This window comes from Lytechinus variegatus, chromosome 13 (assembly GCF_018143015.1).
Source record: "Lytechinus variegatus isolate NC3 chromosome 13, Lvar_3.0, whole genome shotgun sequence".
NCBI classification, from domain to species: Eukaryota; Metazoa; Echinodermata; class Echinoidea; order Temnopleuroida; family Toxopneustidae; genus Lytechinus; species Lytechinus variegatus.
The window spans coordinates 34,468,125-34,494,175 of NC_054752.1; the positions used below are offsets into that span (position 1 = coordinate 34,468,125).

Below are 26,051 nucleotides of genomic sequence, written 5' to 3' on the forward strand. Positions count from 1 at the left end.
TATAAAGTTTCGTATGCATCAAAGTAAGGGGAGCTAGCTCAGATGGTAGAGCGCTCGCTTTGCATGCGACAGGTACCGGATCGATGTCCTGGTTCTTCAATACGATTTATTTTAACAATTTGTATTTATTTGAGAATATTTTAAGTAAAACATAAAAGTTATTGAAGTAAGGGGAACTAGCTCACAGTAAGATATAAAGTCTCTTTTGTATTAAAGTAAGGGGAGCTAGCTCAGATGGTAGAGCGCTCGCTTAGCATGCGAGAGGTACCGGGATCGATGCCCGGGTTTTCAAATATTGAATTTTTTTAACAACTTGTATTTATTTGAGAATATTTTAAGTAAAACATAAATGTTATTGAAGTAAGGGGAACTAGCTCACAGTAAGATATAAAGTCTCTTTTGTATTAAAGTAAGGGGAGCTAGCTCAGATGGTAGAGCGCTCGCTTAGCATGCGAGAGGTACCGGGATCGATGCCCGGGTTCTCTAATACGAAACTTTTTTTTAACAAATTGTATTTATTTTACCCCCTTTTACCATTTCAATGAGTAAGATATAAAGTCTCTTTTGTATTAAAGAAAGGGGAGCTAGCTCAGATGGTAGAGCGCTCGCTTTGCATGCGAGAGATACCGGGATCGATGCCCGGTTTTTCCAATATTGTATTTTTTCAACAGATTGTATTTATTTTACCCCCTTTTACCATTTTAATGAGTAAGATATAAAGTCTCTTTTGTATTAAAGAAAGGGGAGCTAGCTCAGATGGTAGAGCGCTCGCTTAGCATGCGAGAGGGACCGGGATCGATGGTCGGGTTCTCCAATATAATGCTTTGGATCCGCTTGTTCTTAATTTTCTATCAATTTTTTTTCTATTTCCAGAACCCGTTTTAGATAACAATCGTTATCGTTTTTATTGCTAAATTCAATTTCATTATTACATATCATTTACAATGTTTATTGCAAAATTCATTATCATTATAAATCATTTATTATTGAAATCAATAATGTTGCATTGTTATACTGCAGATGGTATTGTATTTCATTTTTCATAAAGTACTTATTATGGAGAATTCTGAAAAGTCTGCATCGGAAAAGTATAGATTGTGATGCCAATGTGTGGTGAAATGCCTGAAGTACAATTGTCATGGTTATTACAAGTGCAAAATAAAGACGATAGTTTGATCTACTTCATAAAAATACTCAACATAGAAAATAAATCAGTATGGTTTTGTCTTATTAATTATCCAAGTAAGGGGAGCTAGCTCAGATGGTAGAGCGCTCGCTTAGCATGCGAGAGGTACCGGGATCGATGCCCGGGTTCTCTAATACGAAACTTTTTTTTAACAGATTGTATTTATTTTACCCCCTTTTACCATTTCAATGAGTAAGATATAAAGTCTCTTTTGTATTAAAGTAAGGGGAGCTAGCTCAGATGGTAGAGCGCTCGCTTTGCATGCGAGAGGTACCGGGATCGATGCCCGGGTTCTCCAATATTGTATTTTTTTAACAGATTGTATTTATTTTACCCCCTTTTACCATTTTAATGAGTAAGATATAAAGTCTCTTTTGTATTAAAGTAAGGGGAGCTAGCTCAGATGGTAGAGCGCTCGCTTAGCATGCGAGAGGTACCGGGATCGATGGTCGGGTTCTCCAATATAATGCTTTGGATCCGCTTGTTCTTAATTTTCTATCAATTTTTTTTCTATTTCCAGAACCCGTTTTAGATAACAATCGTTATCGTTTTTATTGCTAAATTCAATTTCATTATTACATATCATTTACAATGTTTATTGCAAAATTCATTATCATTATAAATCATTTATTATTGAAATCAATAATATTGCATTGTTATACTGCAGATGGTATTGTATTTCATTTTTCATAAAGTACTTATTATGGAGAATTCTGAAAAGTCTGCATCGGAAAAGTATAGATTGTGATGCCAATGTGTGGTGAAATGCCTGAAGTACAATTGTCATGGTTATTACAAGTGCAAAATAAAGACGATAGTTTGATCTACTTCATAAAAATACTCAACATAGAAAATAAATCAGTATGGTTTTGTCTTATTAATTATCCAAGTAAGGGGAGCTAGCTCAGATGGTAGAGCGTTCGCTTAGCATGCGAGAGGTACCGGGATCGATGCCCGGGTTCTCCAATACAAAACTTTTTTTAACAAATTGTATTTATTTGAGAATATTTTAAGTAAAACATAAAAGTTATTGAAGTAAGGGGAACTAGCTCACAGTAAGATATAAAGTCTCTTTTGTATTAAAGTAAGGGGAACTAGCTCAGATGGTAGAGCGCTCGCTTAGCATGCGAGAGGTACCGGGATCGATGCCCGGGTTCTCCAATATTATGCTTTGCATCCACTTGTTATTATTTTTTTTATCATTTTTTCCTATTTCCAGAACCCGTTTTAAATAAACAATCTTTATCGTTTTTATTGCCAAATTCATTTCCATTTTTACATATCATTCATAATTTTTATTGAAAATTCATTATCATTATATATCATATATTATTAAAATCAATAATATTGCATTGTTATACTGATTGATGGTATTATATTTCAATTTTCATAAACTACTTAATATGGAGAATTCTGAAAAGTCTGCATCGGAAAATTATAGATTGTGATGCCAATGCATGGTGAACATGCCTGAAGTACAATTATCATGGTTATTACAAGTGTAAAATGAGGACGATAGTTTGATCTACTTCATAAAAATACTCAACATAGAAAATAAATAAGTATGGTTTTGTCTTATCAGTTATCCAAGTAAGGGGAGCTAGCTCAGATGGTAGAGCGCTCGCTTAGCATGCGAGAGGTACCGGGATCGATGCCCGGGTTCTCCAATATTGTATTTTTTTAACAGATTGTATTTATTTTACCCCCTTTTACCATTTTAATGAGTAAGATATAAAGTCTCTTGTGCATTAAAGTAAGGGGAGCTAGCTCAGATGGTAGAGCGCTCGCTTTGCATGCGAGAGGTACCGGGATCGATGCCCGGGTTCTCCAATACGAAACTTTTTTTAACAGATTGTATTTATTTTACCCCCTTTTACCATTTTAATGAGTAAGATATAAAGTCTCTTATGCATTAAAGTAAGGGGAGCTAGCTCAGATGGTAGAGCGCTCGCTTTGCATGCGAGAGGTACCGGGATCGATGCCCGGGTTCTCCAATATTATATTTTTTTTACAGATTGTATTTATTTTACCCACTTTTACCATTTTAATGAGTAAGATATAAATACTCTTTTGCATTAAAGTAAGGGGAGCTAGCTCAGATGGTAGAGCGCTCGCTTTGCATGCGAGAGGTACCGGGATCGATGCCCGGGTTCTCCAATATTGTATTTTTTTAACAGATTGTATTTATTTTACCCCCTTTTACCATTTTAATGAGTAAGATATAAAGTCTTTTATGCATTAAAGTAAGGGGAGCTAGCTCAGATGGTAGAGCGCTCGCTTAGCATGCGAGAGGTACCGGGATCGATGCCCGGGTTCTCCAATACGAAACTTTTTTTAACAAATAGTATTTATTTGAGAATTTAATGAGTAAAATATAAAGTTTCGTATGCATTAAAGTAAGGGGAGCTAGCTCAGATGGTAGAGCGCTCGCTTTGCATGCGAGAGGTACCGGGATCGATGCCCGGGTTCTCCAATATTATATTTTATTTTTACAGATTGTATTTATTTTACCCCCTTTTACCATTTTAATGAGTAAGATATAAAGTCTCTTTTGTATTAAAGTAAGGGGAGCTAGCTCAGATGGTAGAGCGCTCGCTTTGCATGCGAGAGGTACCGGGATCGATGCCCGGGTTCTCCAATATTATATATTTTTTAACAGATTGTATTTATTTTACCCCCTTTTACCATTTTAATGAGTAAGATATAAAGTCTCTTTTGTATTAAAGTAAGGGGAGCTAGCTCAGATGTTAGAACGCTCGCTTAGCATGCGAGAGGTACCGGGATCGATGCCCGGGTTCTCCAATATTATATATTTTTTTAACAGATTGTATTTATTTTACCCCCTTTTACCATTTTAATGAGTAAGATATAAAGTTACTTTTGTATCAAAGTAAGGGGAGCTAGCTCAGATGGTAAAGCGCTCGCTTAGCATGCGAGAGGTACCGGGATCAATGCCCGGGTTCTCCAATATTATGCTTTGCATCCACTTATTATTATTTTTTATCATTTTTTATCCATTTCCAGAACCCGTTTAAGATAACAATTTTTTTCATTTTCATTTTACAGATCATTCATAATTTTTATTGCAAAATTCATTATCATTATATTTCATTTATCACTAAAATCAATAATGTTGCACTGTTATACTGCTTATGGTATTGTACTTCATTTTTCATAAGCTACTTATTATGGAGAATTCTGAAAAGTTTGCATCTGAAAATTATAGATTGTGATGCCAATGCGTGGTAAACATGCCTAAAGTAGAGTTATTATGGTTATTACAAGTGTAAAATGAGGACGATAGTTTGATCTACTTCATGAATTTTTTTTTTTTTTTTAATATCACCTTTATTCAAAACAAAACAAAGGGAAGTTACAAACAATGAAAATAAGTCCAGGTTACTCGTTTTTTTAGGACGAAGTACAGGACTAATAAAAAATACAGATACACAATATATAACATATCACAATCAAATTTACATGAAACGATTATACATGGTGATTGCAGGAAAAAAATGAAATAGATCAAGCACACTCCCTTACAACTGAAATGAAGAGAGGATAGAGGGGAGATAGAAAGAGTGAACTGTATGAAGGGAAATAAGAGGTGGAAAAAGTGTGAAGAATGGAAAGAAGGGGGAAACAGGATAAAAGGAGAAGGCAGAAAAGGAGAAGGAAAAAGAAGAAGAAGAGGAATGAGAAGAAGTAAGGGAGTGCAATACGAAGTTTTGTGAATGAGATATTGCATTACTGGCATATTTACTTCTTTACAAAAATCCCCCAATTACTTATACATCCAGACGACTAGATGAGCTGACAAGATAGCATGGATGGATGAGAAGGGAAATAGTAGAGGAGGGAGAGAGAGAGAGAGAGAGAAAGAGAGGGAGTGAGAGGGAAAGTGAGAGAAGGAGAGAGATGAGAAGAAAAAAAAAGGGAGAGGGATAGAAAATAAATAAGTATGGTTTTGTCTTATTAGTTATCCAAGTAAGGGGAGCTAGCTCACATGGTAGAGCGCTCGCTTTCCATGCGAGAGGTACCGGGATCGATGCCCGCGTTTTCCAATATTGTAATTTTTTAACAGATTGTATTTATTTAACCCCCTTTTACCATTTTAATGAGTAAGATATAAAGTCTCATTTGAATTAAAGTAAGGGGAGCTAGCTCAGATGGAGGAGCGCTCGCTCAGCATGCGAGAGGTACCGGGATCAATGCCCGGGTTCTCCAATATTATGCTTTGCATCCACTTATTATTATTTTTTATCATTTTTTATCCATTTCCAGAACCCGTTTTAGATAACAATTTTTTTCATTTTCATTTTACAGATCATTCATAATTTTTATTGCAAAATTCATTATCATTATATTTCATTTATCACTAAAATCAATAATGTTGCACTGTTCTACTGCTTATGGTATTGTACTTCATTTTTCATAAGCTACTTATTATGGAGAATTCTGAAAAGTTTGCATCTGAAAATTATAGATTGTGATGCCAATGCGTGGTAAACATGCCTAAAGTAGAGTTATTATGGTTATTACAAGTGTAAAATGAGGACGATAGTTTGATCTACTTCATAAAAATATTCAACATAGAAAATAAATAAGTATGGTTTTGTCTTATTAGTTATCCAAGTAAGGGGAGCTAGCTCAGATGGTAGAGCGCTCGCTTTGCATGCGAGAGGTACCGGGATCGATGCCCGGGTTCTCCAATATTGTATTTTTTTTACATATTGTATTTATTTTACCCCCTTTTACCATTTTAATGAGTAAGATATAAAGTCTCTTTTGTATTAAAGTAAGGGGAGCTAGCTCAGATGGTAGAGCGCTCGCTTTGCATGCGAGAGGTACCGGGATCGATGCCCGGGTTCTCCAATATTATACTTTGCATCCACTTGTTATTATTTTTTATCATTTTTTCTATTTCCAGAACCCGTTTTAGATAACAATCTTTATCGTTTTTATTGCTAAATTCAATTTCATTATTACATATCATTTATAATGTTTATTGCAAAATTCATTATCATTATATATCATTTATTATTGAGATAAAAAATGTTGCATTGTTATACTGCTTATGGTATTGTATTTCATTTTTTCATAAACTACTTAATATGGAGAATTCTGAAAAGTCTGCATCGGAAAATTATAGATTGTGATGCCAATGCATGGTGAACATGCCTGAAGTACAATTATCATGGTTATTACAAGTGTAAAATGAGGACGATAGTTTGATCTACTTCATAAAAATATTCAACATAGAAAATAAATAAGTATGGTTTTGTCTTATTAGTTATCCAAGTAAGGGGAGCTAGCTCAGATGGTAGAGCGCTCGCTTAGCATGCGAGAGGTACCGGGATCGATGCCCGGGTTCTCCAATACGAAACTTTTTTTAACAGATTGCATTTATTTTACCCCCTTTTACCATTTTAATGAGTAAGATATAAAGTCTCTTGTGTATTAAAGTAAGGGGAGCTAGCTCAGATGGTAGAGCGCTCGCTTTGCATGCGAGAGGTACCGGGATCGATGCCCGGGTTCTCCAATATTGTATTTTATTATCAATTTGTATTTATTTTACCCCCTTTTACCATTTTAATGATAAAGATATAAAGTATCTTGTGTATTAAAGTAAGGGGAGCTAGCTCAGATGGTAGAGCGCTCGCTTTGCATGTGAGAGGTACCGGGATCGATGCCCGGGTTCTCATATATTATGCTTTGCATCCATTTGTTATTATTTTTTTATCAATTTTTCCTTTTTCCAGAACCCGTTTTAGATAAAAAAATCTTTATCGTTTTTATTGCGAAATTCATTTTCATTTTTACATATCCTTCATAATTTTTATTGCAAAATTCATTATCATTAGATATCATTTATTATTGAAATCAATAATATTGCATTGTTATGCTGATTGATGGTATTATATTTCATTTTTCATAAAATACTTAATATGGAGAATTCTGAAAAGTCTGCATCGGAAAATTATAGATTGTGATGCCAATGCATGGTGAACATGCCTGAAGTACAGTTATCATGGTTATTACAAGTGTAAAATAAGGACGATAGTTTGATCTACTTCATAAAAATACTGAACATATAGAAAATAAATAAATATGGTTTTGTCTTATCGGTCATCCAAGTAAGGGGAGCTAACTCATATGGTAGAGCGCTCGCTTAGCATGCGAGAGGTACCGGGATCGATGCCCGGGTTTCCAATACAAAACTTTTTTAACAGATTGCATTTATTTTACCCCCTTTTACCATATTAATGAGTAAGATAAAAAGTCGCTTTTTTATTAAAGTAAGGGGAACTAGCTCAGATGTTAGAGCGCTAGCTTAGCATGCGAGAGTTACCGGGATCGATGCCCGGGTTCTCCAACACGAAACTTTTTTTAACAAATAGCATTTATTTGAGAATTTAATGAGTAAAATATAAGGTTTCGTATGCATTAAAGTAAGGGGAGCTATTGTTATACTGCTTATGGTATTGTATTTCATTTTTCATAAACTACTTATTATAATATGGAAAATTCTGAAAAGTCTGCATCGGAAAATTATAGATTGTGATGCCAATGCATGGTGAACATGCCTGAAGTACAATTATCATCGTTATTACAAGTGTAAAATGAGGACGATAGTTTGATCTACTTCATAAAAATATTCAACATAGAAAATAAATAAGTATGGTTTTGTCTTATTAGTTATCCAAGTAAGGGGAGCTAGCTCAGATGGTAGAGCGCTCGCTTAGCATGCGAGAGGTACCGGGATCGATGCCCGGGTTCTCCAATACAAAACTTTTTTTAACAAATTGTATTTATTTGAGAATATTTTAAGTAAAACATAAAAGTTATTGAAGTAAGGGGAACTAGCTCACAGTAAGATATAAAGTCTCTTTTGTATTAAAGTAAGGGGAACTAGCTCAGATGGTAGAGCGCTCGCTTTGCATGCGAGAGGTACCGGGATCGATGCCCGGGTTCTCCAATATTATGCTGTGCATCCACTTATTATTATTTTTTATCATTTTTTATCCATTTCCAGAACCCGTTTTAGATAACAATTTTTTTCATTTTCATTTTACAGATCATTCATAATTTTTATTGCAAAATTCATTATCATTATATTTCATTTATCACTAAAATCAATAATGTTGCACTGTTCTACTGCTTATGGTATTGTACTTCATTTTTCATAAGCTACTTATTATGGAGAATTCTGAAAAGTTTGCATCTGAAAATTATAGATTGTGATGCCAATGCGTGGTAAACATGCCTAAAGTAGAGTTATTATGGTTATTACAAGTGTAAAATGAGGACGATAGTTTGATCTACTTCATGAAAATATTCAACATAGAAAATAAATAAGTATGGTTTTGTCTTATTAGTTATCCAAGTAAGGGGAGCTAGCTCAGATGGTAGAGCGCTCGCTTTGCATGCGAGAGGTACCGGGATCGATGCCCGGGTTCTCCAATATTGTATTTTTTTAACAGATTGTATTTATTTTACCCCCTTTTACCATTTTAATGAGTAAGATATAAAGTCTCTTTTGTATTAAAGTAAGGGGAGCTAGCTCAGATGGTAGAGCGCTCGCTTAGCATGCGAGAGGTACCGGGATCGATGCCCGGGTTCTCCAATACGAAACTTTTTTTATCAAATTGTATTCATTTGAGAATATATTAACTAAAATATAAAGTCTCATCTGTGTTATTGGTTCTCCAATACGAAACTTTTTTAACAAATAGTATTTATTCGAGAATTTAATGAGTAAAATATAAAGTTTCTTATGCATAAAGGAAAGGGGAGCTAGCTCAGATGGTAGAGCGCTCGCTTTGCATGCGAGAGGTACCGGGATCGATGCCCGGGTTCTCCAAAACGAAATTTTTTTAACAGATTGTATTTATTTTACCCACTTTTACCATTTTAATGAGTAAAATATAAACTTTCGTATGTATTAAAGTAGGGGGAGCTAGCTCAGATGGTAGAGCGCTCGCTTAGCATGTGAGAGGTACCGGGATCGATGCCCGGGTTCTCCAATGTTATGCTTTGCATCCACTTGTTATTTTTTTTTTATCATTTTTTCCTATTTCCAGAACCCGTTTTAGATAACAATCTTTATCGTTTTTATTGCTAAATTCAATTTCATTATTACATATCATTTATAATGTTTATTGCAAAATTCATTATCATTATATATCATTTATTATTGAGATAAAAAATGTTGCATTGTTATACTGCTTATGGTATTGTATTTCATTTTTTTCATAAACTGCTTATTATTAAGAATTCTGAAAAGTTTGCATCTGAAAATTATAGAGTGTGATGCCAATGCATGGTGAACATGCCTGAAGTACAATTATCATGGTTATTACAAGTGTAAAATGAGGACGATAGTTTGATCTACTTCATAAAAATACTCAACATAGAAAATAAATAAGTATGGTTTTGTCTTATTAGTTATCCAAGTAAGGGGAGCTAGCTCAGATGGTAGAGCGCTCGCTTTGCATGCGAGAGGTACCGGGATCGATGCCCGGGTTCTCCAATATTATATTTTTTTAACAAATTGTATTTATTTTACCCCCTTTTACCATTTTAATGAGTAAGATATAAAGTCTCTTATCCATTAAAGTAAGGGGAGCTAGCTCAGATGTTAGAACGCTCGCTTTGCATGCGAGAGGTACCGGGATCGATGCCCGGGTTCTCCAATATTGTATTTTATTATCAGATTGTATTTATTTTACCCCCTTTTACCATTTTAATGATAAAGATATAAAGTCTCTTGTGTATTAAAGTAAGGGGAGCTAGCTCAGATGGTAGAGCGCTCGCTTTGCATGCGAGAGGTACCGGGATCGATGCCCGGGTTCTCCAATATTGTATTTTATTATCAATTTGTATTTATTTTACCCCCTTTTACCATTTTAATGATAAAGATATAAAGTCTCTTGTGTATTAAAGTAAGGGGAGCTAGCTCAGATGGTAGAGCGCTCGCTTTGCATGTGAGAGGTACCGGGATCGATGCCCGGGTTCTCATATATTATGCTTTGCATCCACTTGTTATTATCTTTTTATCAATTTTTCCTATTTCCAGAACCCGTTTTAGATAAACAATCTTTATCGTTTTTATTGCAAAATTCATTTTCATTTTTACATATCATTCATAATTTTTATTGCAAAATTCATTATCATTATATATCATTCATTATTGAAATCAATAATATTGCATTGTTATACTGATTGATGGTATTATATTTCATTTTTCATAAACTACTTAATATGGAGAATTCTGAAAAATCTGCATCGGGAAATTATAGATTGTGATGCCAATGCATGGTGAACATGCCTGAAGTACAGTTATCATGGTTATTACAAGTGTAAAATAAGGACGATAGTTTGATCTACTTCATAAAAATACTGAACATATAGAAAATAAATAAATATGGTTTTGTCTTATCGGTCAGCCAAGTAAGGGGAGCTAGCTCAGATGGTAGAGCGCTCGCTTAGCATGCGAGAGGTACCGGGATCGATGCCCGGGTTCTCCAATATTATATTTTTTAACAGATTGCATTTATTTTACCCCCTTTTACCATATTAATGAGTAAGATAAAAAGTCGCTTTTTTATTAAAGTAAGGGGAACTAGCTCAGATGTTAGAGCGCTAGCTTAGCATGCGAGAGTTACCGGGATCGATGCCAGGGTTCTCCAACACGAAACTTTTTTTAACAAATAGCATTTATTTGAGAATTTAATGAGTAAAATATAAGGTCTCGTATGCATTAAAGTAAGGGGAGCTATTGTTATACTGCTTATGGTATTGTATTTCATTTTTCATAAACTACTTAATATGGAAAATTCTGAAAAGTCTGCATCGGAAATTATAGATTGTGATGCCAATGCATGGTGAACATGCCTGAAGTACAATTATCATGGTTATTACAAGTGTAAAATGAGGACGATAGTTTGATCTACTTCATAAAAATATTCAACATAGAAAATAAATAAGTATGGTTTTGTCTTATTAGTTATCCAAGTAAGGGGAGCTAGCTCAGATGGTAGAGCGCTCGCTTAGCATGCGAGAGGTACCGGGATCGATGCCCGGGTTCTCCAATACAAAACTTTTTTTAACAAATTGTATTTATTTGAGAATATTTTAAGTAAAATATAAAAGTTATTGAAGTAAGGGGAACTAGCTCACAGTAAGATATAAAGTCTCTTTTGTATTAAAGTAAGGGGAACTAGCTCAGATGGTAGAGCGCTCGCTTAGCATGCGAGAGGTACCGGGATCGATGCCCGGGTTCTCCAATATTATGCTTTGCATCCACTTGTTATTTTTTTTATCATTTTTTCTATTTCCAGAACCCGTTTTAAATAAACAAACTTTATCGTTTTTATTGCCAAATTCATTTCCATTTTTACATATCATTCATAATTTTTATTGAAAATTCATTATCATTATATATCATATATTATTAAAATCAATAATATTGCATTGTTATACTGATTGATGGTAATATATTTCAATTTTCATAAACTACTTAATATGGAGAATTCTGAAAAGTCTGCATCGGAAAATTATAAATTTTGATGCCAATACATGGTGAACATGCCTGAAGTACAATTATCATGGTTATTACAAGTGTAAAATGAGGACGATAGTTTGATCTACTTCATAAAAATACTGAACATAGAAAATAAATAAGTATGGTTTTGTCTTATCAGTTATCCAAGTAAGGGGAGCTAGCTCAGATGGTAGAGCGCTCGCTTAGCATGCGAGAGGTACCGGGATCGATGCCCGGGTTCTCCAATATTGTATTTTTTTAACAGATTGTATTTATTTTACCCCCTTTTACCATTTTAATGAGTAAGATATAAAGTCTCTTGTGTATTAAAGTAAGGGGAGCTAGCTCAGATGGTAGAGCGCTCGCTTTGCATGCGAGAGGTACCGGGATCGATGCCCGGGTTCTCCAATACGAAACTTTTTTTATCAAATTGTATTCATTTGAGAATATATTAACTAAAATATAAAGTCTCATCTGTGTTATTGGTTCTCCAATACGAAACTTTTTTAACAAATAGTATTTATTCGAGAATTTAATGAGTAAAATATAAAGTTTCTTATGCATAAAGGAAAGGGGAGCTAGCTCAGATGGTAGAGCGCTCGCTTTGCATGCGAGAGGTACCGGGATCGATGCCCGGGTTCTCCAATACGAAATTTTTTTAACAGATTGTATTTATTTTACCCACTTTTACCATTTTAATGAGTAAAATATAAACTTTCGTATGTATTAAAGTAGGGGGAGCTAGCTCAGATGGTAGAGCGCTCGCTTAGCATGTGAGAGGTACCGGGATCGATGCCCGGGTTCTCCAATATTATGCTTTGCATCCACTTGTTATTTTTTTTATCATTTTTTCTATTTCCAGAACCCGTTTTAAATAAACAATCTTTATCGTTTTTATTGCCAAATTCATTTCCATTTTTACATATCATTCATAATTTTTATTGAAAATTCATTATCATTTTATATCATATATTATTAAAATCAATAATATTGCATTGTTATACTGATTGATGGTATTATATTTCAATTTTCATAAACTACTTAATATGGAGAATTCTGAAAAGTCTGCATCGGAAAATTATAAATTGTGATGCCAATGCATGGTGAACATGCCTGAAGTACAATTATCATGGTTATTACAAGTGTAAAATGAGGACGATAGTTTGATCTACTTCATAAAAATACTGAACATAGAAAATAAATAAGTATGGTTTTGTCTTATCAGTTATCCAAGTAAGGGGAGCTAGCTCAGATGGTAGAGCGCTCGCTTAGCATGCGAGAGGTACCGGGATCGATGCCCGGGTTCTCCAATATTGTATTTTTTTAACAGATTGTATTTATTTTACCCCCTTTTACCATTTTAATGAGTAAGATATAAAGTCTCTTTTGTATTAAAGTAAGGGGAGCTAGCTCAGATGGTAGAGCGCTCGCTTTGCATGCGAGAGGTACCGGGATCGATGCCCGGGTTCTCCAATACGAAACTTTTTTTATCAAATTGTATTCATTTGAGAATATATTAACTAAAATATAAAGTCTCATCTGTGTTATTGGTTCTCCAATACGAAACTTTTTTAACAAATAGTATTTATTCGAGAATTTAATGAGTAAAATATAAAGTTTCTTATGTATTAAAGTAAGGGGAGCTAGCTCAGATGGTAGAGCGCTCGCTTTGCATGCGAGAGGTACCGGGATCGATGCCCGGGTTCTCCAATATTATATTTTTTTAACAGATTGTATTTATTTTACCCCCTTTTACCATTTTAATGAGTAAGATATAAAGTCGCTTTTGTATTAAGTAAGGGGAGCTAGCTCAGATGGTAGAGCGCTCGCTTAGCATGCGAGAGGTACCGGGATCGATGCCCGGGTTCTCCAATATTGTATTTTTTTAACATATTTTATTTATTTTACCCCTTTTACCATTTTAATGATAAAGATATAAAGTCTCTTGTGTATTAAAGTAAGGGGAGCTAGCTCAGATGGTAGAGCGCTCGCTTTGCATGCGAGAGGTACCGGGATCGATGCCCGGGTTCTCCAATATTGTATTTTATTATCAATTTGTATTTATTTTACCCCCTTTTACCATTTTAATGATAAAGATATAAAGTCTCTTGTGTATTAAAGTAAGGGGAGCTAGCTCAGATGGTAGAGCGCTCGCTTTGCATGTGAGAGGTACCGGGATCGATGCCCGGGTTCTCATATATTATGCTTTGCATCCACTTGTTATTATCTTTTTATCAATTTTTCCTATTTCCAGAACCCGTTTTAGATAAAAAATCTTTATCGTTTTTATTGCAAAATTCATTTTCATTTTTACATATCCTTCATAATTTTTATTGCAAAATTCATTATCATTATATATCATTCATTATTGAAATCAATAATATTGCATTGTTATGCTGATTGATGGTATTATATTTCATTTTTCATAAACTACTTAATATGGAGAATTCTGAAAAGTCTGCATCGGAAAATTATAGATTGTGATGCCAATGCATGGTGAACATGCCTGAAGTACAGTTATCATGGTTATTACAAGTGTAAAATGAGGACGATAGTTTGATCTACTTCATAAAAATACTGAACATAGAAAATAAATAAGTATGGTTTTGTCTTATCAGTTATCCAAGTAAGGGGAGCTAGCTCAGATGGTAGAGCGCTCGCTTTGCATGCGAGAGGTACCGGGATCGATGCCCGGGTTCTCCAATATTATATTTTTTAACAGATTGCATTTATTTTACCCCCTTTTACCATATTAATGAGTAAGATAAAAAGTCGCTTTTTTATTAAAGTAAGGGGAACTAGCTCAGATGTTAGAGCGCTCGCTTAGCATGCGAGAGTTACCGGGATCGATGCCAGGGTTCTCCAACACGAAACTTTTTTTAACAAATAGCATTTATTTGAGAATTTAATGAGTAAAATATAAGATCTCGTATGCATTAAAGTAAGGGGAGCTATTGTTATACTGCTTATGGTATTGTATTTCATTTTTCATAAACTACTTAATATGGAAAATTCTGAAAAGTCTGCATCGGAAATTATAGATTGTGATGCCAATGCATGGTGAACATGCCTGAAGTACAATTATCATGGTTATTACAAGTGTAAAATGAGGACGATAGTTTGATCTACTTCATAAAAATATTCAACATAGAAAATAAATAAGTATGGTTTTGTCTTATTAGTTATCCAAGTAAGGGGAGCTAGCTCAGATGGTAGAGCGCTCGCTTAGCATGCGAGAGGTACCGGGATCGATGCCCGGGTTCTCCAATACAAAACTTTTTTTAACAAATTGTATTTATTTGAGAATATTTTAAGTAAAATATAAAAGTTATTGAAGTAAGGGGAACTAGCTCACAGTAAGATATAAAGTCTCTTTTGTATTAAAGTAAGGGGAACTAGCTCAGATGGTAGAGCGCTCGCTTTGCATGCGAGAGGTACCGGGATCGATGCCCGGGTTCTCCAATATTATGCTTTGCATCCACTTGTTATTTTTTTTACCATTTTTTTTATTTCCAGAACCCGTTTTAAATAAACAATCTTTATCGTTTTTATTGCCAAATTCATTTCCATTTTTACATATCATTCATAATTTTTATTGAAAATTCATTATCATTATATATCATTTATTATTAAAATCAATAATATTGCATTGTTATACTGATTGATGGTATTATATTTCAATTTTCATAAACTACTTAATATGGAGAATTCTGAAAAGTCTGCATCGGATAATTATAAATTGTGATGCCAATGCATGGTGAACATGCCTGAAATACAATTATCATGGTTATTACAAGTGTAAAATGAGGACGATAGTTTGATCTACTTCATAAAAATACTGAACATAGAAAATAAATAAGTATGGTTTGTCTTATCAGTTATCCAAGTAAGGGGAGCTAGCTCAGATGGTAGAGCGCTCGCTTAGCATGCGAGAGGTACCGGGATCGATGCCCGGGTTCTCCAATACAAAACTTTTTTAACAAATAGTATTTATTTCAGAATTAAATGAGTAAAATATAAGGTTTCGTATGTATTAAAGTAAGGGGAGCTAGCTCAGATGGTAGAGCGCTCGCTTTGCATGCGAGAGGTACCGGGATCGATGCCCGGGTTCTCCAATATTGTATTTTTTTTAACAGATTGTATTTATTTTACCCCCTTTTACCATTTTAATGAGTAAGATATAAAGTCTCTTTTGCATTAAAGTAAGAGGTGCTAGCTCAGATGGTAGACTGCTCGCTTTGCATGCGAGAGGTACCGGGATCGATTCCCGGGTTCTCCAATACGAAACTTTTTTTATCAAATTGTATTCATTTGAGAATGTATTAACTAAAATATAAAATTTATTGATGTAAGGAGAGCTAGCTCAGATGGTAGAGCGCTCGCTTAGCACGCGAGAGGTACCGGGATCAATGTCCGGGTTCTCCAATACGAATTATTTTTTTTTAACAGATTGTATTTATTTTACCCCCTTTCACCATTTTAATGAGTAAGATATAAAGTCTTTTTTGCATTAAAGTAAGGGGAGCTAGCTCAGATGGTAGAGCGCTCGCTTTGCATGCGAGAGGTACCGGGATCGATGCCCGGGTTCTCCAATACGAAATGTTTTTAAACAACTTGTTTTTATTTGAGAATTTAATGAGTAAAATATAAAAGTGTCTGATGCATTAAAGAAAGGAGAGCTAGCTCAGATGGTAGAGCGCTAGCTTTGCGTGCGAAAGGTACCGGGATCGATGCCCGGGTTCTCCAATACAAAAGTTTTTTAACAAATAGCATTTATTTGAGAATTTAATGAGTAAAATATAAAGTTTGGTATGCATTAAAGTAAGGGGAGCTAGCTCAGATGGTAGAGCGCTCGCTTTGCATGCGATAGGTACCGGCATTGATGCCCGCGGGTTCTCTAATATTCAACTTTTCTAACAGCTTTCTGTATCTTTTGGCAAGGGGGCAACCCCTCCCCCCTAAAAAAATTCGAATAAGTTAGAATAGGAGAATATAAGAAAATGCTAAGATTCTTGTGTTTTTTTAACCAATCAGTTGAAATAGAATTCAGATTTCTTTCATCTTGTTGCTAGAACTGCTCCACCATTGGAACCGTTATTAACAAATAACTGGTGTGGTTTCTCTATGTACACCGGTTAATACCACAGTTTTTGTTGTGTGAAGTACTATTCACAATGTCACTGCATTTGACCTGCTGAAGACAATAGATTATTGGAATCTTCTATCTGACATGCTCGTGTTCTTCAAATCGGCAACAGTAGGATTTCTTTGCTTGCTTCATTTTCATCAAAAAGGCTAAAGAATATTTTTAAATTTTTCGCGTTATATTGTTGTCATTTTTTTTTTTTTTCATTCAATTTAAACATGTTATGGACTGTTATGGGGGAAAACACAAATCCATTAAGTATTGGACTAAGTATGTATGGAAAGATAACTTTCTTCTCATGCATAAACACTTTTCGTCAATGTTATCAGACAAAAAAATACAACGCGATCATCTTACCCAGAATAAGTAAACTTAAAATCGCAATATCAATTTCATAGACCACGTGTAGAATTCGATATTCAGTGTTACCTCCAACATTGAACTCTCACGGGACAAAAACATACGTTTCGGTTCTGGAGCGGAGTTATCAATATTAATTACAGAAACTGTATAATGCGCGACCATTTTTTGATACTGGCTACGTGACCCTGTCTACAAAATGACAGCCATGCGATCTTGCTCATGTTGCTACGAGTGAGTAGATACACGATTTATTGTGACCGCTAAAACGATAGGATAGAGTTTGTACCTTTTCCCCTTGTTTGTATTCCATGAATGATGCAAGTTATGATAATCAATTAGAATCATCCATTCATCAATTAAGAAGACGTTACGTGCCCTACGTGCGGATCTGCCCTCTGTTCCCCACTTCCCATACCATACATCAATTATTTTCTATTTAAAAAAATCTTGCGGGGCTATTTTTAATTTTCTTTCATTAGTAGTTTAAGGAGAAGCCCGGATGATTAGTCACGTTTATATTAAGACATTAGTAACCCTCTTTTGTGTTCTGGTTGTAAGGAATCTGTGCTTCACTTTTATGGCCGTATTTAGCGGGTTGAAGAGAGCTCTTATCAAGCACCCCCCATATATATATTACATGTATATATGTATATATATACATATATTATGTGACAGAAATGGATGAAGAGAACAAAGGTATAGGCGTAGCTTAATCAATGTTCCCCAGAGCTATCTACCCTTATGGAGAAATTGGTGATGCCGAAAAAAATGTCTCTGTCGGAGACGGGTTAGTGGCTAGGGCGACCCCGATCTGATTGACCGTCAGATAGACAGATTTTCGACACCATACCAATTATAATTTCCTTTGTCGGGTGAAGTTGGGTTTGGAACAATGACAAGCCGCCATGCCTCAGCTAGATCAAAGCTATTGCTTTATACAGTACACGTGGTCTAGCGGTTAAGGCACCGGCGTTCAAAGCTGGAGGCCCGGGTTCAATTCCCGGCAGAAACATTCTTTCGGCTCTGGGGAACATTGATTTAAGCTACGCCTACCTTTGTTCTCTTCATCCATTTCTGTCACACAATATTTAAATAAAAAGAGTTGCCAAAGCTGTAGTACGTGTATAACTTCACATATATATATATATATATATATATATATATCATGTGTAATTCTTCTCGTAGATTTCCTCAGCTCCAACAAAATTGAGTAGATCCTTCGATTTCAATTGAAAATACAAACGAACGCCCTCTTTAACATCTCGGTCATGTGATGTCGGTCCCTTATTTTGATAAGGGATATTCGCTTCTACGACCCGCTAGGAATTAAAGAAGATAGAAAGTGGTTGTCGAATGCCCTTCATGACAAAGTTCAACCAAAAAGTCTTTGTCGAAAATTGGTGAATCAAAGCTGCGGTATATAGTTTTGTCCTGGACTTTCGGAAAACGATATTTGCAACTGATTTTCGTGCTAGATATAGACCGTCCAGTTGTTTCCTGTCATTCGGCGGGGGTTTCAATACATTAATTATGTTGAAGGTAAATTGCCAACTCGTCCACTCGCCACGTGGTCTACTTTCATTTAGTCTAATGCCATTTCGTCTAACGACTATTTGGTTCAATCACCATTCGGTCCAATCATCACTTCGTCTGATCACAAGTTGGTCTATGACCATTTCGTCTCATAACCGGTTGGTATAATAATCGTTTTATTTTCATTGATGTTGCCTAATTAAAACTTCGTCTTTAGACCAAAATGGTACGTGGACTATATTTCCATTGGACCAATTGGTTATAAGACGAAATGGCGAGTGGACGAAATGGCGAAAAAACAGAACCACTACACCACGGATCTTCATATCGAAGGAATTAATTGAAATAGATATGGAATAGTGATAAATTGTGTGAATGGAGACATGGAATGTAAGAAGAGGTTTCACGTGTTATGTTGCCAGGAAACTGAAAAATCACTGCATTGAATCGGTGGGAAAATGTCATCCTCATAATTTGCGCTCGTCTTGAGAATGGTGTTCATTACCGGGAAAAGGGCAGTCGAAGTCTACAGTAAACATTATACATCTCATAAAGTGGACCGGCTGTTGAGTGCCAATTAAAAGTGTGATTACTCTTCAATTATGATCACGATTTCTCGTCTGGTATAATACCTTGATTGCTTTTCCGTTGTGGGGGGAAAACGAATGAATTTCGAATCAGTCATATACCATCGATCATGGCACAATGATAAGGTATTTGTCCGTATACCACCTCAGAAACGTTAAAATAAGCCAAATATTTTAGGAGTCCCGACTGCTTTTCAAAATATAGGAACTTCTCTCTTTCTGGAAAGGAAAGACAGACAAGAAAGAAAGAAAGAAAGAAAGAAAGAAAGAAAGACAGACAGACAGACAGAAAGAAAGAAAGACAGACAGACAGACAGAAAGACAGAAAGAAAGAAAGTAAGAAAGAAAGACAGACAGAAAGAAAGAAGCACGTAAGATAAAGTTGGGATTAGAAAGTAATCATCAAAGAGGTATACCGACCGACATACATGAAAGCTGATAATAGTACATGCTTATAGCCACTAGCGTACCTATGGGGGGGGGCAGGGGCAGACTGCCCCCCATCCCTGACGAGTCACAACCCATGCAATGGACGTATCCCTGCCCCCCCCCCCCCCCCCCCCCGACGAGTTTAAGAACTTTTTTTCTTTTTTGCTTGTCAATTTTTTTTTTTGTTTCTGGTGCGCATGTTGAGGACCTTTTTTTCTTTCTTTTTTGCTTGTCTAATTTCTTGGCGGACGATTGAAAATCCTAGGTACGCTACTGCTTATAACGCATATCACTACCAAATGAATCCCTATATACCACAAGGCGAAATAACAAAGAGGATGAGAAAGGAAGAAAGATAGAGAGGGAGATACCTCTGGAGTGGAATAATGTTGAAGGATTTCCCAGTCCGCGAATGTGTACCTCTAGTTACCAAGTATTTACAGAAAAACGTTTCTAAATTCATTCCAGCTTTATTTCTATAATTTAACAAATATACACAAACGAAACCATTGATATAAAACAGAAATTGTACACTGCTAAAAATAATAGTAATTTTACAAAGAAAAATCGTAAATTCAAAGGTTTTGTTTGTGAGTCCTAACTGCCAGTAAATAATTACTGGGCTTTTTTACAGTTATATTTTTAACAGTAAATGTGATGGTGATGGTGGTGATTTTTTTGTTACCTGATTGCTAAGAAAGCATGAATGCTTGTAAGCAAGCAACCAATTAGAGAACCGACTGCTTAAGGTCCTCTCCAAGGGACCTGCATGATCGGGATTCAAATGCCTTACCAAAGGGCATTAGCTCACCAAGTGGGAATCGAAATCCCCGGTCTACCGACCAAGCTCTATCGCACCCCCTCCTAACATGTGCGGGGGGGGGGGGCAAAAATTATCCCCACATATAAAAATAATTTTTAACTGACTCGAACACGATATAATAATAATCATACAATCATATCGTGGGAGCGTCGTGGTATAGCGGTTCTGACTCTCGCCTTGTAATCAGAGGGTTGTGTGTTCAAATCCCACCAAGGCCTAGCGCCCTTTGGCAAGGCGTTAATCCACACTTTGCCACTCTCCACCCAGGTGTTAAATGGGTATCCGGTAGGATGTGAAAGCCTATATGTAGTATGCCTAGCAATCAGTCTTGGAACTTTTGTTGGAATGCTCCCAGGGAGTGGAGAAGGTGCATACATTGTATGCGGGCATGCAAGGATCCGATGACCGGGGTAATAATAATCTGTAAAGCGCTTAGAGACGTCGTTCCGATGTATTAAGCGCTATATAAATGCGGAATATTATTATCGCAAATCAAAGTAATATCCGCGGCAACATCCTCATTTGAACTGATTTTAATATTACAATAACAGTAGGGGGTATTTTGACAGTTATCATCTAAATCAAACAAAAACTTTATTTACAATCTAAATAAGAATATAAAGAAACGGAATCACAAAAAATAATACCTATGGAGCATAATTATGATATCGATCGGAATATAGCAATGTTTCCTCCAGTTACCTTCACCGTGTTCGCCATCTGTTACCAAATTTGAGTAAATATTAGCTTCTCAGCTGTTGGGTGATATTGATCGACCTTCCACACAAACTGCGCATGCTCGAACATTGTCCCCCTTAAACTTTCAGAGATACCGTTGGTCTGTTTCTCTGCTATCCTACATTCTTTAGTATGCTACAGATTTAGAGAGAGTACTTGGAGTCTTTAAAGTCTTTGAGAGTCTTTGCAGGAGTTTACCCTATGATCCTTTGTGACAATACTAATCGACACTAATCTATAACCAAGGAATGCACCAATGGAATGTTCTCTGCAAATGGTCAGGACAGCCGCGCCTCTACATGTCAGTTCTAGATGATATCATGAAAACCAAGAAAAGGGAATGCGGTATTTCTTTTGTGTAAGCACATTCGGTTGGACATCCTATTGAGAGAGACGTACATTCGCAAAAATCGTATTTAACACAGCATGGGTAACGTGTTGGACCGAAGCCACTGACATCAAACTATATATCTAATGTACGAATACCGTACCTGCTATACTTGGAACACAGCCATCTAGTAATAAAAATGTCTTTTATGAAAATTGTTTTCATTATTCAAATGATTATCATGAAAGCCTCAGTTTCGAGTTGTTATATCTGTATCTTTAACTCGCCTATTTGTGTTACAGGCATCCAAATCTAATGATAGCGCGCTTATTGGCCTTGGAATGGTCATAAGTTATCAGATCAAAATTAAATCTCTACCCCCTGAATACCAAGTCATTCATGTTTAACGTATGAACAATATTTTACGTAAACTGCTCCCATTTGCCAACTTCAACCACCCTCACCAATAAAGATGCCTATCAATCACCGTGAATATCACCTGCTAATTACTGCGCTCATTTTATTTTCATACAAATGGACTATATTCGGTTTTTAAAAGGCACCATGTGCATTTTAGAAAATAAAACAATTTCATGACAATACATCTCTGTTTAACCACGACGGCGAATGAACGCCCCCCCCCAAAAAAAAAAAAATAATAATAATAATAACACAGTAGGCCTAAAATATGTTTAAGGGCGAGTAGAAAATGCATGGCCATTATGGCCCGAATTCACAAAGGTGGTTTCGTTTGAAACCATGGTTTTTAGAAACCGTGGGTTTTAGAAACCATGGTTTCATTTGAAACCACCTTTGTGAATACCAAAATCAGCAAAACCCACGGTTGAAACCATGGTTTCTGCAGAAACCACCTTTGTGAATTCGGGCCATATTAAGTTTTCAATTGTATCAGAGGATTGTCTGGTTTACAATCTAACACATATCAATCTGCATTCGTTCGTAGAGGATTGTTGACTGTATAGCTCCTCCTATATACGTTGGTCAGAAGGTATTCCTACAGATATGAGTTCATCACGGTTCGGATTCATCCTGTTCGTCCTGGTTTTCATCTCTGGTGCTGTATCAATGTGGTGTGCTTTGACCGTCATAACACAGCACATGTTCATTTTTCAAAGACATCATCAATCACGTACACAAAATGGAATTTCTAGAGAGATTTTGTCAGGTAAGACAAACTTTCTAATCATGGTATTGAAGCTAGATACGATGAAATCAATAACAGTGACTGTCGAGAATTTGAGAAGGTATAGAGTGTTGCAGAATTATTAAACCAATCTACAAGTTTGTTAGATCATGATCCGACTGGCTGATGGTTAATAACAGAATTGCACGTAAAATGAATTTGGATTTTCTTTTTAACCATCAAGTAGTCGGTACAACTTCTGGGTCGGTTTAAAAGATATTGTAACTATAACCTGTATGATTAAATCGGAATCGTTAATTGGTACCCCGGGCTGAAAATTATTATAATTGAACAGAAAGAGTATAATTCACCAAGCTAGACACTGAAAAGTTCAGTATTTCTAGAAAATATCCCGGGTAAATATCTTGTGAAGCTCTTTGTTTTGGTTTTTTATACGTTTGAGACATGATTATATTGTAATAATTGATGTCGGTTTTCAAAGATTAATTAAGCTCTTGGTTAATTTTTCAGGTGTGACACAACAACAGGGACGGTTGAATAAAACCCGCTTGCTTTGCTGGATCATGACTTCTCCCATGACGGTAGAAACCAAAGCCTCCGCGATTGCGAGGACATGGGCAAAGAGATGTCATCACACGCTATACATGAGTTCTCAAAATAGCACAAATTTTCCCGGCACCGTCATTGGGCTAGAAGTAGCGGATGGGCGACCTGCCCTCTGGAACAAGACGAGAAAGTCCTTAGAGTACATTTACAAACACCATTTCAACGATGCTGATTGGTTTCTCAAAGCCGATGATGACACCTACGTTGTCGTCGAGAACTTGATGGCGTTTTTATCCAACCGAGATCCCGCTGAACCGGTCTATTATGGGTTTAATTTTAATATGACATTGCCATATTTGAAATCCAAATCGAAGAATATAGACTATCCCAGCGGTGGAGCTGGGTATGTGATCAGCAGAGAGGCACTCAAGCGCTTTGTGGAAGTAGGACTCAAGAATCGGACAGGGTGTTGTCCAAGTGCGTACAATGACTGGCCGGAAGACATGTGCTTGGGACTGTGTATGGAAAGCGTTGGGGTTCGTTCAGAAGATCATCGCGATCAGTTTGGACGGTTTCGCTTCCTGCCCGTATATCTTAAGTATTTCTTGGACGATAGTTCAGCGACTCTTGATTGGTTACACCATCAGTCTACGTACGGCATCACAAGGGTGTGTATGATTGCATCATTGCTACTATTTTCGGACGAATAATTACCTATCAAACCCACCTAGTTATATACCAACAGCAACATACACACTAAAAACCCCAAACACCGCTACCACCACAACAACTACTACACAACAAGAGCAACATTGGGCCTCCTCGTTATTGTTATCTCAATTATATCCTGCTTTTTATTTGCAAATTTCACATAAACTCCAACCTCAGTTTGCACCACACGCGTTGATTGCATGATAAAGGGTTTCTGCTCGGTCGCTTACCTCCCTCGCGTATTCTGTCATAAAAAAATAATGTGCAGGTCTCCATGGCCGTGGGCCTCAGGGAGATGTTAAGAGGTTGAGAAGCACTTGAGTGGACTACTCTTATCTAAGTTACCAATGACTGTAACAAGATCATTGAAAAACACAACCGGACATAACAGTCATTAATTGCAGCAATTCTTCTTTCCTCTTTATTTTTGCACAGGGGAAAAACTGCTGCTCGGAATCACTAATAAGTATCCACTACGTCAAACCGGGGGATATGCTGGTCTACGACTTCCTACTGCATAATGTTACTATAGGTGTTCTCGACGAATAAGCAAGTCATGTAGCTTGATGCGTCCTGGCATTTCAAAAGAAAGTCTGACGAACAGAAAAAATACTAGAATTTAAAACAAGGTCGATATTATAATCGCCACTCAGCCGGATGCCAAAACCAATACGTATTCTAGATTCTTGAAAGACATCCCCTTTAAGGATGAGAAGGGTTTTGGTTTGATCCCGTATTAGAGGCTTTTGGATTGGGAGCCATCAAAATTAAACCATATCACACACTCTTAAAATAGTTGGGCAAAATACGCCCAACTTTTCACCCGACCCTGGGCAATATACTGTCCACACAACTATTGGTTATAATATGTCCAAATTGGGTAATAAACTAGCACATCAATGATGTGGAGCTCATCCGGCATCTCGCAACGAAATTTAACACAATTTTAATTTCAGCCCAGTTGACACTGTAGTGAATTATATTGGTGACATAAATTGAGGATATAAAATTGAAATTGATGAAGAAATGACATAGAAGCATTTTTTGTGATCTATGAATAAATTTCATATAAATTAAGCATAAATAACTTTCTAGTCGAAATTTCTTATCTCTGTGTAGAACCTTGGTGAACCTCATGTAGCTCTACCAGATGGAAGAAAAAAATCAAAATGTGTCAACAAATAAAGAAAAGGAATCTTCTGTGATTTATGAATAAATTTCGCATGAATTAATATGAATTGTCTACTGAAAATTTCAAAATTCTGTGTAGAAGTTTGGTGAACCTTATGAAGTTCAGATGGCCGAAAATAATCAAAATTGGTCAACAATTAAGGACGAAAAAGCATTTTCTGTAAACTTTTAAAAACATGAATAAAATAGCAAAAAAATTGTTCTAGTCAAAATTTCAAAATTCTGAGTGAACCTCATGAAGCTCTACCAGATGGAAGAAAAAAATCTAAATCGGTCAACAAATAAAGAAGAAGAACATTTTATTGTGTTAATTTTTAAAAATTTGCATAAATTAATTTCGCATAAATTAGCATAAAAATTGTTCTGGTCAAAATTTCAAAATTCTGTGTAGAAGTTTGGTGAATCTCATGAAGCTCCACCAGATGGAAGCAAAAAAATCAAAATCGGTCAACAAATAAAGAAGAAGCGTTTTTTGTGAAACTTGAAAAATGCGCATGAATTAGCATGAATTCTGTGTAGAAGTTTTGAATCCCCCACCTAGTCCGACAGACGACGGACGCCACGCCACGGCACAAGCTCATTTGGCCCTTCGGGCCGGATGAGCTAAAAACTAAGCCTCAGCATTTTCTACGCACTGTAGAATAAGAAAACTAAGCCTCAGCCATTTCATGTAATCACAGCTCAGTGTAAAACAAATATCGTCATGATGGCCTCAGTGTGTGGGGGAGTGGGTTGGGGCACAATATGCACTCTTCAAAG

The 26,051-nt window shown here is 36.0% G+C and overlaps 1 protein-coding gene and 43 non-coding genes across 44 annotated transcripts; all 44 read left to right on the forward strand.

Annotated features, from left to right (window-relative positions):
* Nucleotides 1-413: 413 nt before the first annotated feature.
* Nucleotides 414-486, forward strand: TRNAA-AGC. Its single transcript has one exon. It is a non-coding gene; the product is annotated as a tRNA-Ala (tRNA).
* A 760-nt stretch (nucleotides 487-1,246) lies between these two features.
* On the forward strand, nucleotides 1,247-1,319 carry TRNAA-AGC. The gene has a single exon. It is a non-coding gene; the product is annotated as a tRNA-Ala (tRNA).
* A 92-nt stretch (nucleotides 1,320-1,411) lies between these two features.
* On the forward strand, nucleotides 1,412-1,484 carry TRNAA-UGC. The gene has a single exon. It is a non-coding gene; the product is annotated as a tRNA-Ala (tRNA).
* A 595-nt stretch (nucleotides 1,485-2,079) lies between these two features.
* On the forward strand, nucleotides 2,080-2,152 carry TRNAA-AGC. Its single transcript has one exon. It is a non-coding gene; the product is annotated as a tRNA-Ala (tRNA).
* A 122-nt stretch (nucleotides 2,153-2,274) lies between these two features.
* On the forward strand, nucleotides 2,275-2,347 carry TRNAA-AGC. Its single transcript has one exon. It is a non-coding gene; the product is annotated as a tRNA-Ala (tRNA).
* A 433-nt stretch (nucleotides 2,348-2,780) lies between these two features.
* TRNAA-AGC lies at nucleotides 2,781-2,853 on the forward strand. Its single transcript has one exon. It is a non-coding gene; the product is annotated as a tRNA-Ala (tRNA).
* A 90-nt stretch (nucleotides 2,854-2,943) lies between these two features.
* TRNAA-UGC lies at nucleotides 2,944-3,016 on the forward strand. Its single transcript has one exon. It is a non-coding gene; the product is annotated as a tRNA-Ala (tRNA).
* A 91-nt stretch (nucleotides 3,017-3,107) lies between these two features.
* On the forward strand, nucleotides 3,108-3,180 carry TRNAA-UGC. The gene has a single exon. It is a non-coding gene; the product is annotated as a tRNA-Ala (tRNA).
* A 90-nt stretch (nucleotides 3,181-3,270) lies between these two features.
* TRNAA-UGC lies at nucleotides 3,271-3,343 on the forward strand. The gene has a single exon. It is a non-coding gene; the product is annotated as a tRNA-Ala (tRNA).
* A 90-nt stretch (nucleotides 3,344-3,433) lies between these two features.
* Nucleotides 3,434-3,506, forward strand: TRNAA-AGC. Its single transcript has one exon. It is a non-coding gene; the product is annotated as a tRNA-Ala (tRNA).
* Nucleotides 3,507-3,586: 80 nt separating this feature from the next.
* TRNAA-UGC lies at nucleotides 3,587-3,659 on the forward strand. The gene has a single exon. It is a non-coding gene; the product is annotated as a tRNA-Ala (tRNA).
* Nucleotides 3,660-3,751: 92 nt separating this feature from the next.
* On the forward strand, nucleotides 3,752-3,824 carry TRNAA-UGC. The gene has a single exon. It is a non-coding gene; the product is annotated as a tRNA-Ala (tRNA).
* Nucleotides 3,825-4,080: 256 nt separating this feature from the next.
* TRNAA-AGC lies at nucleotides 4,081-4,153 on the forward strand. Its single transcript has one exon. It is a non-coding gene; the product is annotated as a tRNA-Ala (tRNA).
* A 1,672-nt stretch (nucleotides 4,154-5,825) lies between these two features.
* On the forward strand, nucleotides 5,826-5,898 carry TRNAA-UGC. Its single transcript has one exon. It is a non-coding gene; the product is annotated as a tRNA-Ala (tRNA).
* Nucleotides 5,899-5,988: 90 nt separating this feature from the next.
* TRNAA-UGC lies at nucleotides 5,989-6,061 on the forward strand. The gene has a single exon. It is a non-coding gene; the product is annotated as a tRNA-Ala (tRNA).
* Nucleotides 6,062-6,491: 430 nt separating this feature from the next.
* On the forward strand, nucleotides 6,492-6,564 carry TRNAA-AGC. The gene has a single exon. It is a non-coding gene; the product is annotated as a tRNA-Ala (tRNA).
* Nucleotides 6,565-6,655: 91 nt separating this feature from the next.
* On the forward strand, nucleotides 6,656-6,728 carry TRNAA-UGC. The gene has a single exon. It is a non-coding gene; the product is annotated as a tRNA-Ala (tRNA).
* A 1,169-nt stretch (nucleotides 6,729-7,897) lies between these two features.
* On the forward strand, nucleotides 7,898-7,970 carry TRNAA-AGC. Its single transcript has one exon. It is a non-coding gene; the product is annotated as a tRNA-Ala (tRNA).
* A 122-nt stretch (nucleotides 7,971-8,092) lies between these two features.
* TRNAA-UGC lies at nucleotides 8,093-8,165 on the forward strand. The gene has a single exon. It is a non-coding gene; the product is annotated as a tRNA-Ala (tRNA).
* Nucleotides 8,166-8,577: 412 nt separating this feature from the next.
* Nucleotides 8,578-8,650, forward strand: TRNAA-UGC. The gene has a single exon. It is a non-coding gene; the product is annotated as a tRNA-Ala (tRNA).
* Nucleotides 8,651-8,740: 90 nt separating this feature from the next.
* On the forward strand, nucleotides 8,741-8,813 carry TRNAA-AGC. The gene has a single exon. It is a non-coding gene; the product is annotated as a tRNA-Ala (tRNA).
* A 164-nt stretch (nucleotides 8,814-8,977) lies between these two features.
* TRNAA-UGC lies at nucleotides 8,978-9,050 on the forward strand. The gene has a single exon. It is a non-coding gene; the product is annotated as a tRNA-Ala (tRNA).
* Nucleotides 9,051-9,140: 90 nt separating this feature from the next.
* Nucleotides 9,141-9,213, forward strand: TRNAA-AGC. Its single transcript has one exon. It is a non-coding gene; the product is annotated as a tRNA-Ala (tRNA).
* Nucleotides 9,214-9,646: 433 nt separating this feature from the next.
* On the forward strand, nucleotides 9,647-9,719 carry TRNAA-UGC. Its single transcript has one exon. It is a non-coding gene; the product is annotated as a tRNA-Ala (tRNA).
* A 253-nt stretch (nucleotides 9,720-9,972) lies between these two features.
* Nucleotides 9,973-10,045, forward strand: TRNAA-UGC. The gene has a single exon. It is a non-coding gene; the product is annotated as a tRNA-Ala (tRNA).
* Nucleotides 10,046-10,643: 598 nt separating this feature from the next.
* On the forward strand, nucleotides 10,644-10,716 carry TRNAA-AGC. The gene has a single exon. It is a non-coding gene; the product is annotated as a tRNA-Ala (tRNA).
* Nucleotides 10,717-11,207: 491 nt separating this feature from the next.
* TRNAA-AGC lies at nucleotides 11,208-11,280 on the forward strand. Its single transcript has one exon. It is a non-coding gene; the product is annotated as a tRNA-Ala (tRNA).
* Nucleotides 11,281-11,402: 122 nt separating this feature from the next.
* On the forward strand, nucleotides 11,403-11,475 carry TRNAA-AGC. The gene has a single exon. It is a non-coding gene; the product is annotated as a tRNA-Ala (tRNA).
* A 429-nt stretch (nucleotides 11,476-11,904) lies between these two features.
* On the forward strand, nucleotides 11,905-11,977 carry TRNAA-AGC. The gene has a single exon. It is a non-coding gene; the product is annotated as a tRNA-Ala (tRNA).
* A 90-nt stretch (nucleotides 11,978-12,067) lies between these two features.
* Nucleotides 12,068-12,140, forward strand: TRNAA-UGC. The gene has a single exon. It is a non-coding gene; the product is annotated as a tRNA-Ala (tRNA).
* Nucleotides 12,141-12,304: 164 nt separating this feature from the next.
* On the forward strand, nucleotides 12,305-12,377 carry TRNAA-UGC. The gene has a single exon. It is a non-coding gene; the product is annotated as a tRNA-Ala (tRNA).
* A 90-nt stretch (nucleotides 12,378-12,467) lies between these two features.
* TRNAA-AGC lies at nucleotides 12,468-12,540 on the forward strand. Its single transcript has one exon. It is a non-coding gene; the product is annotated as a tRNA-Ala (tRNA).
* Nucleotides 12,541-12,969: 429 nt separating this feature from the next.
* TRNAA-AGC lies at nucleotides 12,970-13,042 on the forward strand. Its single transcript has one exon. It is a non-coding gene; the product is annotated as a tRNA-Ala (tRNA).
* A 90-nt stretch (nucleotides 13,043-13,132) lies between these two features.
* Nucleotides 13,133-13,205, forward strand: TRNAA-UGC. Its single transcript has one exon. It is a non-coding gene; the product is annotated as a tRNA-Ala (tRNA).
* A 164-nt stretch (nucleotides 13,206-13,369) lies between these two features.
* TRNAA-UGC lies at nucleotides 13,370-13,442 on the forward strand. Its single transcript has one exon. It is a non-coding gene; the product is annotated as a tRNA-Ala (tRNA).
* Nucleotides 13,443-13,531: 89 nt separating this feature from the next.
* TRNAA-AGC lies at nucleotides 13,532-13,604 on the forward strand. Its single transcript has one exon. It is a non-coding gene; the product is annotated as a tRNA-Ala (tRNA).
* An 89-nt stretch (nucleotides 13,605-13,693) lies between these two features.
* TRNAA-UGC lies at nucleotides 13,694-13,766 on the forward strand. The gene has a single exon. It is a non-coding gene; the product is annotated as a tRNA-Ala (tRNA).
* Nucleotides 13,767-14,362: 596 nt separating this feature from the next.
* Nucleotides 14,363-14,435, forward strand: TRNAA-UGC. The gene has a single exon. It is a non-coding gene; the product is annotated as a tRNA-Ala (tRNA).
* A 491-nt stretch (nucleotides 14,436-14,926) lies between these two features.
* TRNAA-AGC lies at nucleotides 14,927-14,999 on the forward strand. Its single transcript has one exon. It is a non-coding gene; the product is annotated as a tRNA-Ala (tRNA).
* Nucleotides 15,000-15,121: 122 nt separating this feature from the next.
* TRNAA-UGC lies at nucleotides 15,122-15,194 on the forward strand. Its single transcript has one exon. It is a non-coding gene; the product is annotated as a tRNA-Ala (tRNA).
* A 428-nt stretch (nucleotides 15,195-15,622) lies between these two features.
* TRNAA-AGC lies at nucleotides 15,623-15,695 on the forward strand. The gene has a single exon. It is a non-coding gene; the product is annotated as a tRNA-Ala (tRNA).
* A 79-nt stretch (nucleotides 15,696-15,774) lies between these two features.
* Nucleotides 15,775-15,847, forward strand: TRNAA-UGC. Its single transcript has one exon. It is a non-coding gene; the product is annotated as a tRNA-Ala (tRNA).
* Nucleotides 15,848-16,251: 404 nt separating this feature from the next.
* On the forward strand, nucleotides 16,252-16,324 carry TRNAA-UGC. The gene has a single exon. It is a non-coding gene; the product is annotated as a tRNA-Ala (tRNA).
* Nucleotides 16,325-22,993: 6,669 nt separating this feature from the next.
* LOC121426022 (glycoprotein-N-acetylgalactosamine 3-beta-galactosyltransferase 1-like) lies at nucleotides 22,994-24,659 on the forward strand. Its single transcript, XM_041622150.1, has 3 exons — nucleotides 22,994-23,012; nucleotides 23,355-24,058; nucleotides 24,537-24,659. The coding sequence occupies exons 1-3, from the start codon at nucleotides 22,994-22,996 to the stop codon at nucleotides 24,648-24,650; spliced, it is 837 nt and encodes a 278-aa protein (XP_041478084.1). The 3' UTR covers nucleotides 24,651-24,659.
* Nucleotides 24,660-26,051: the final 1,392 nt, after the last annotated feature.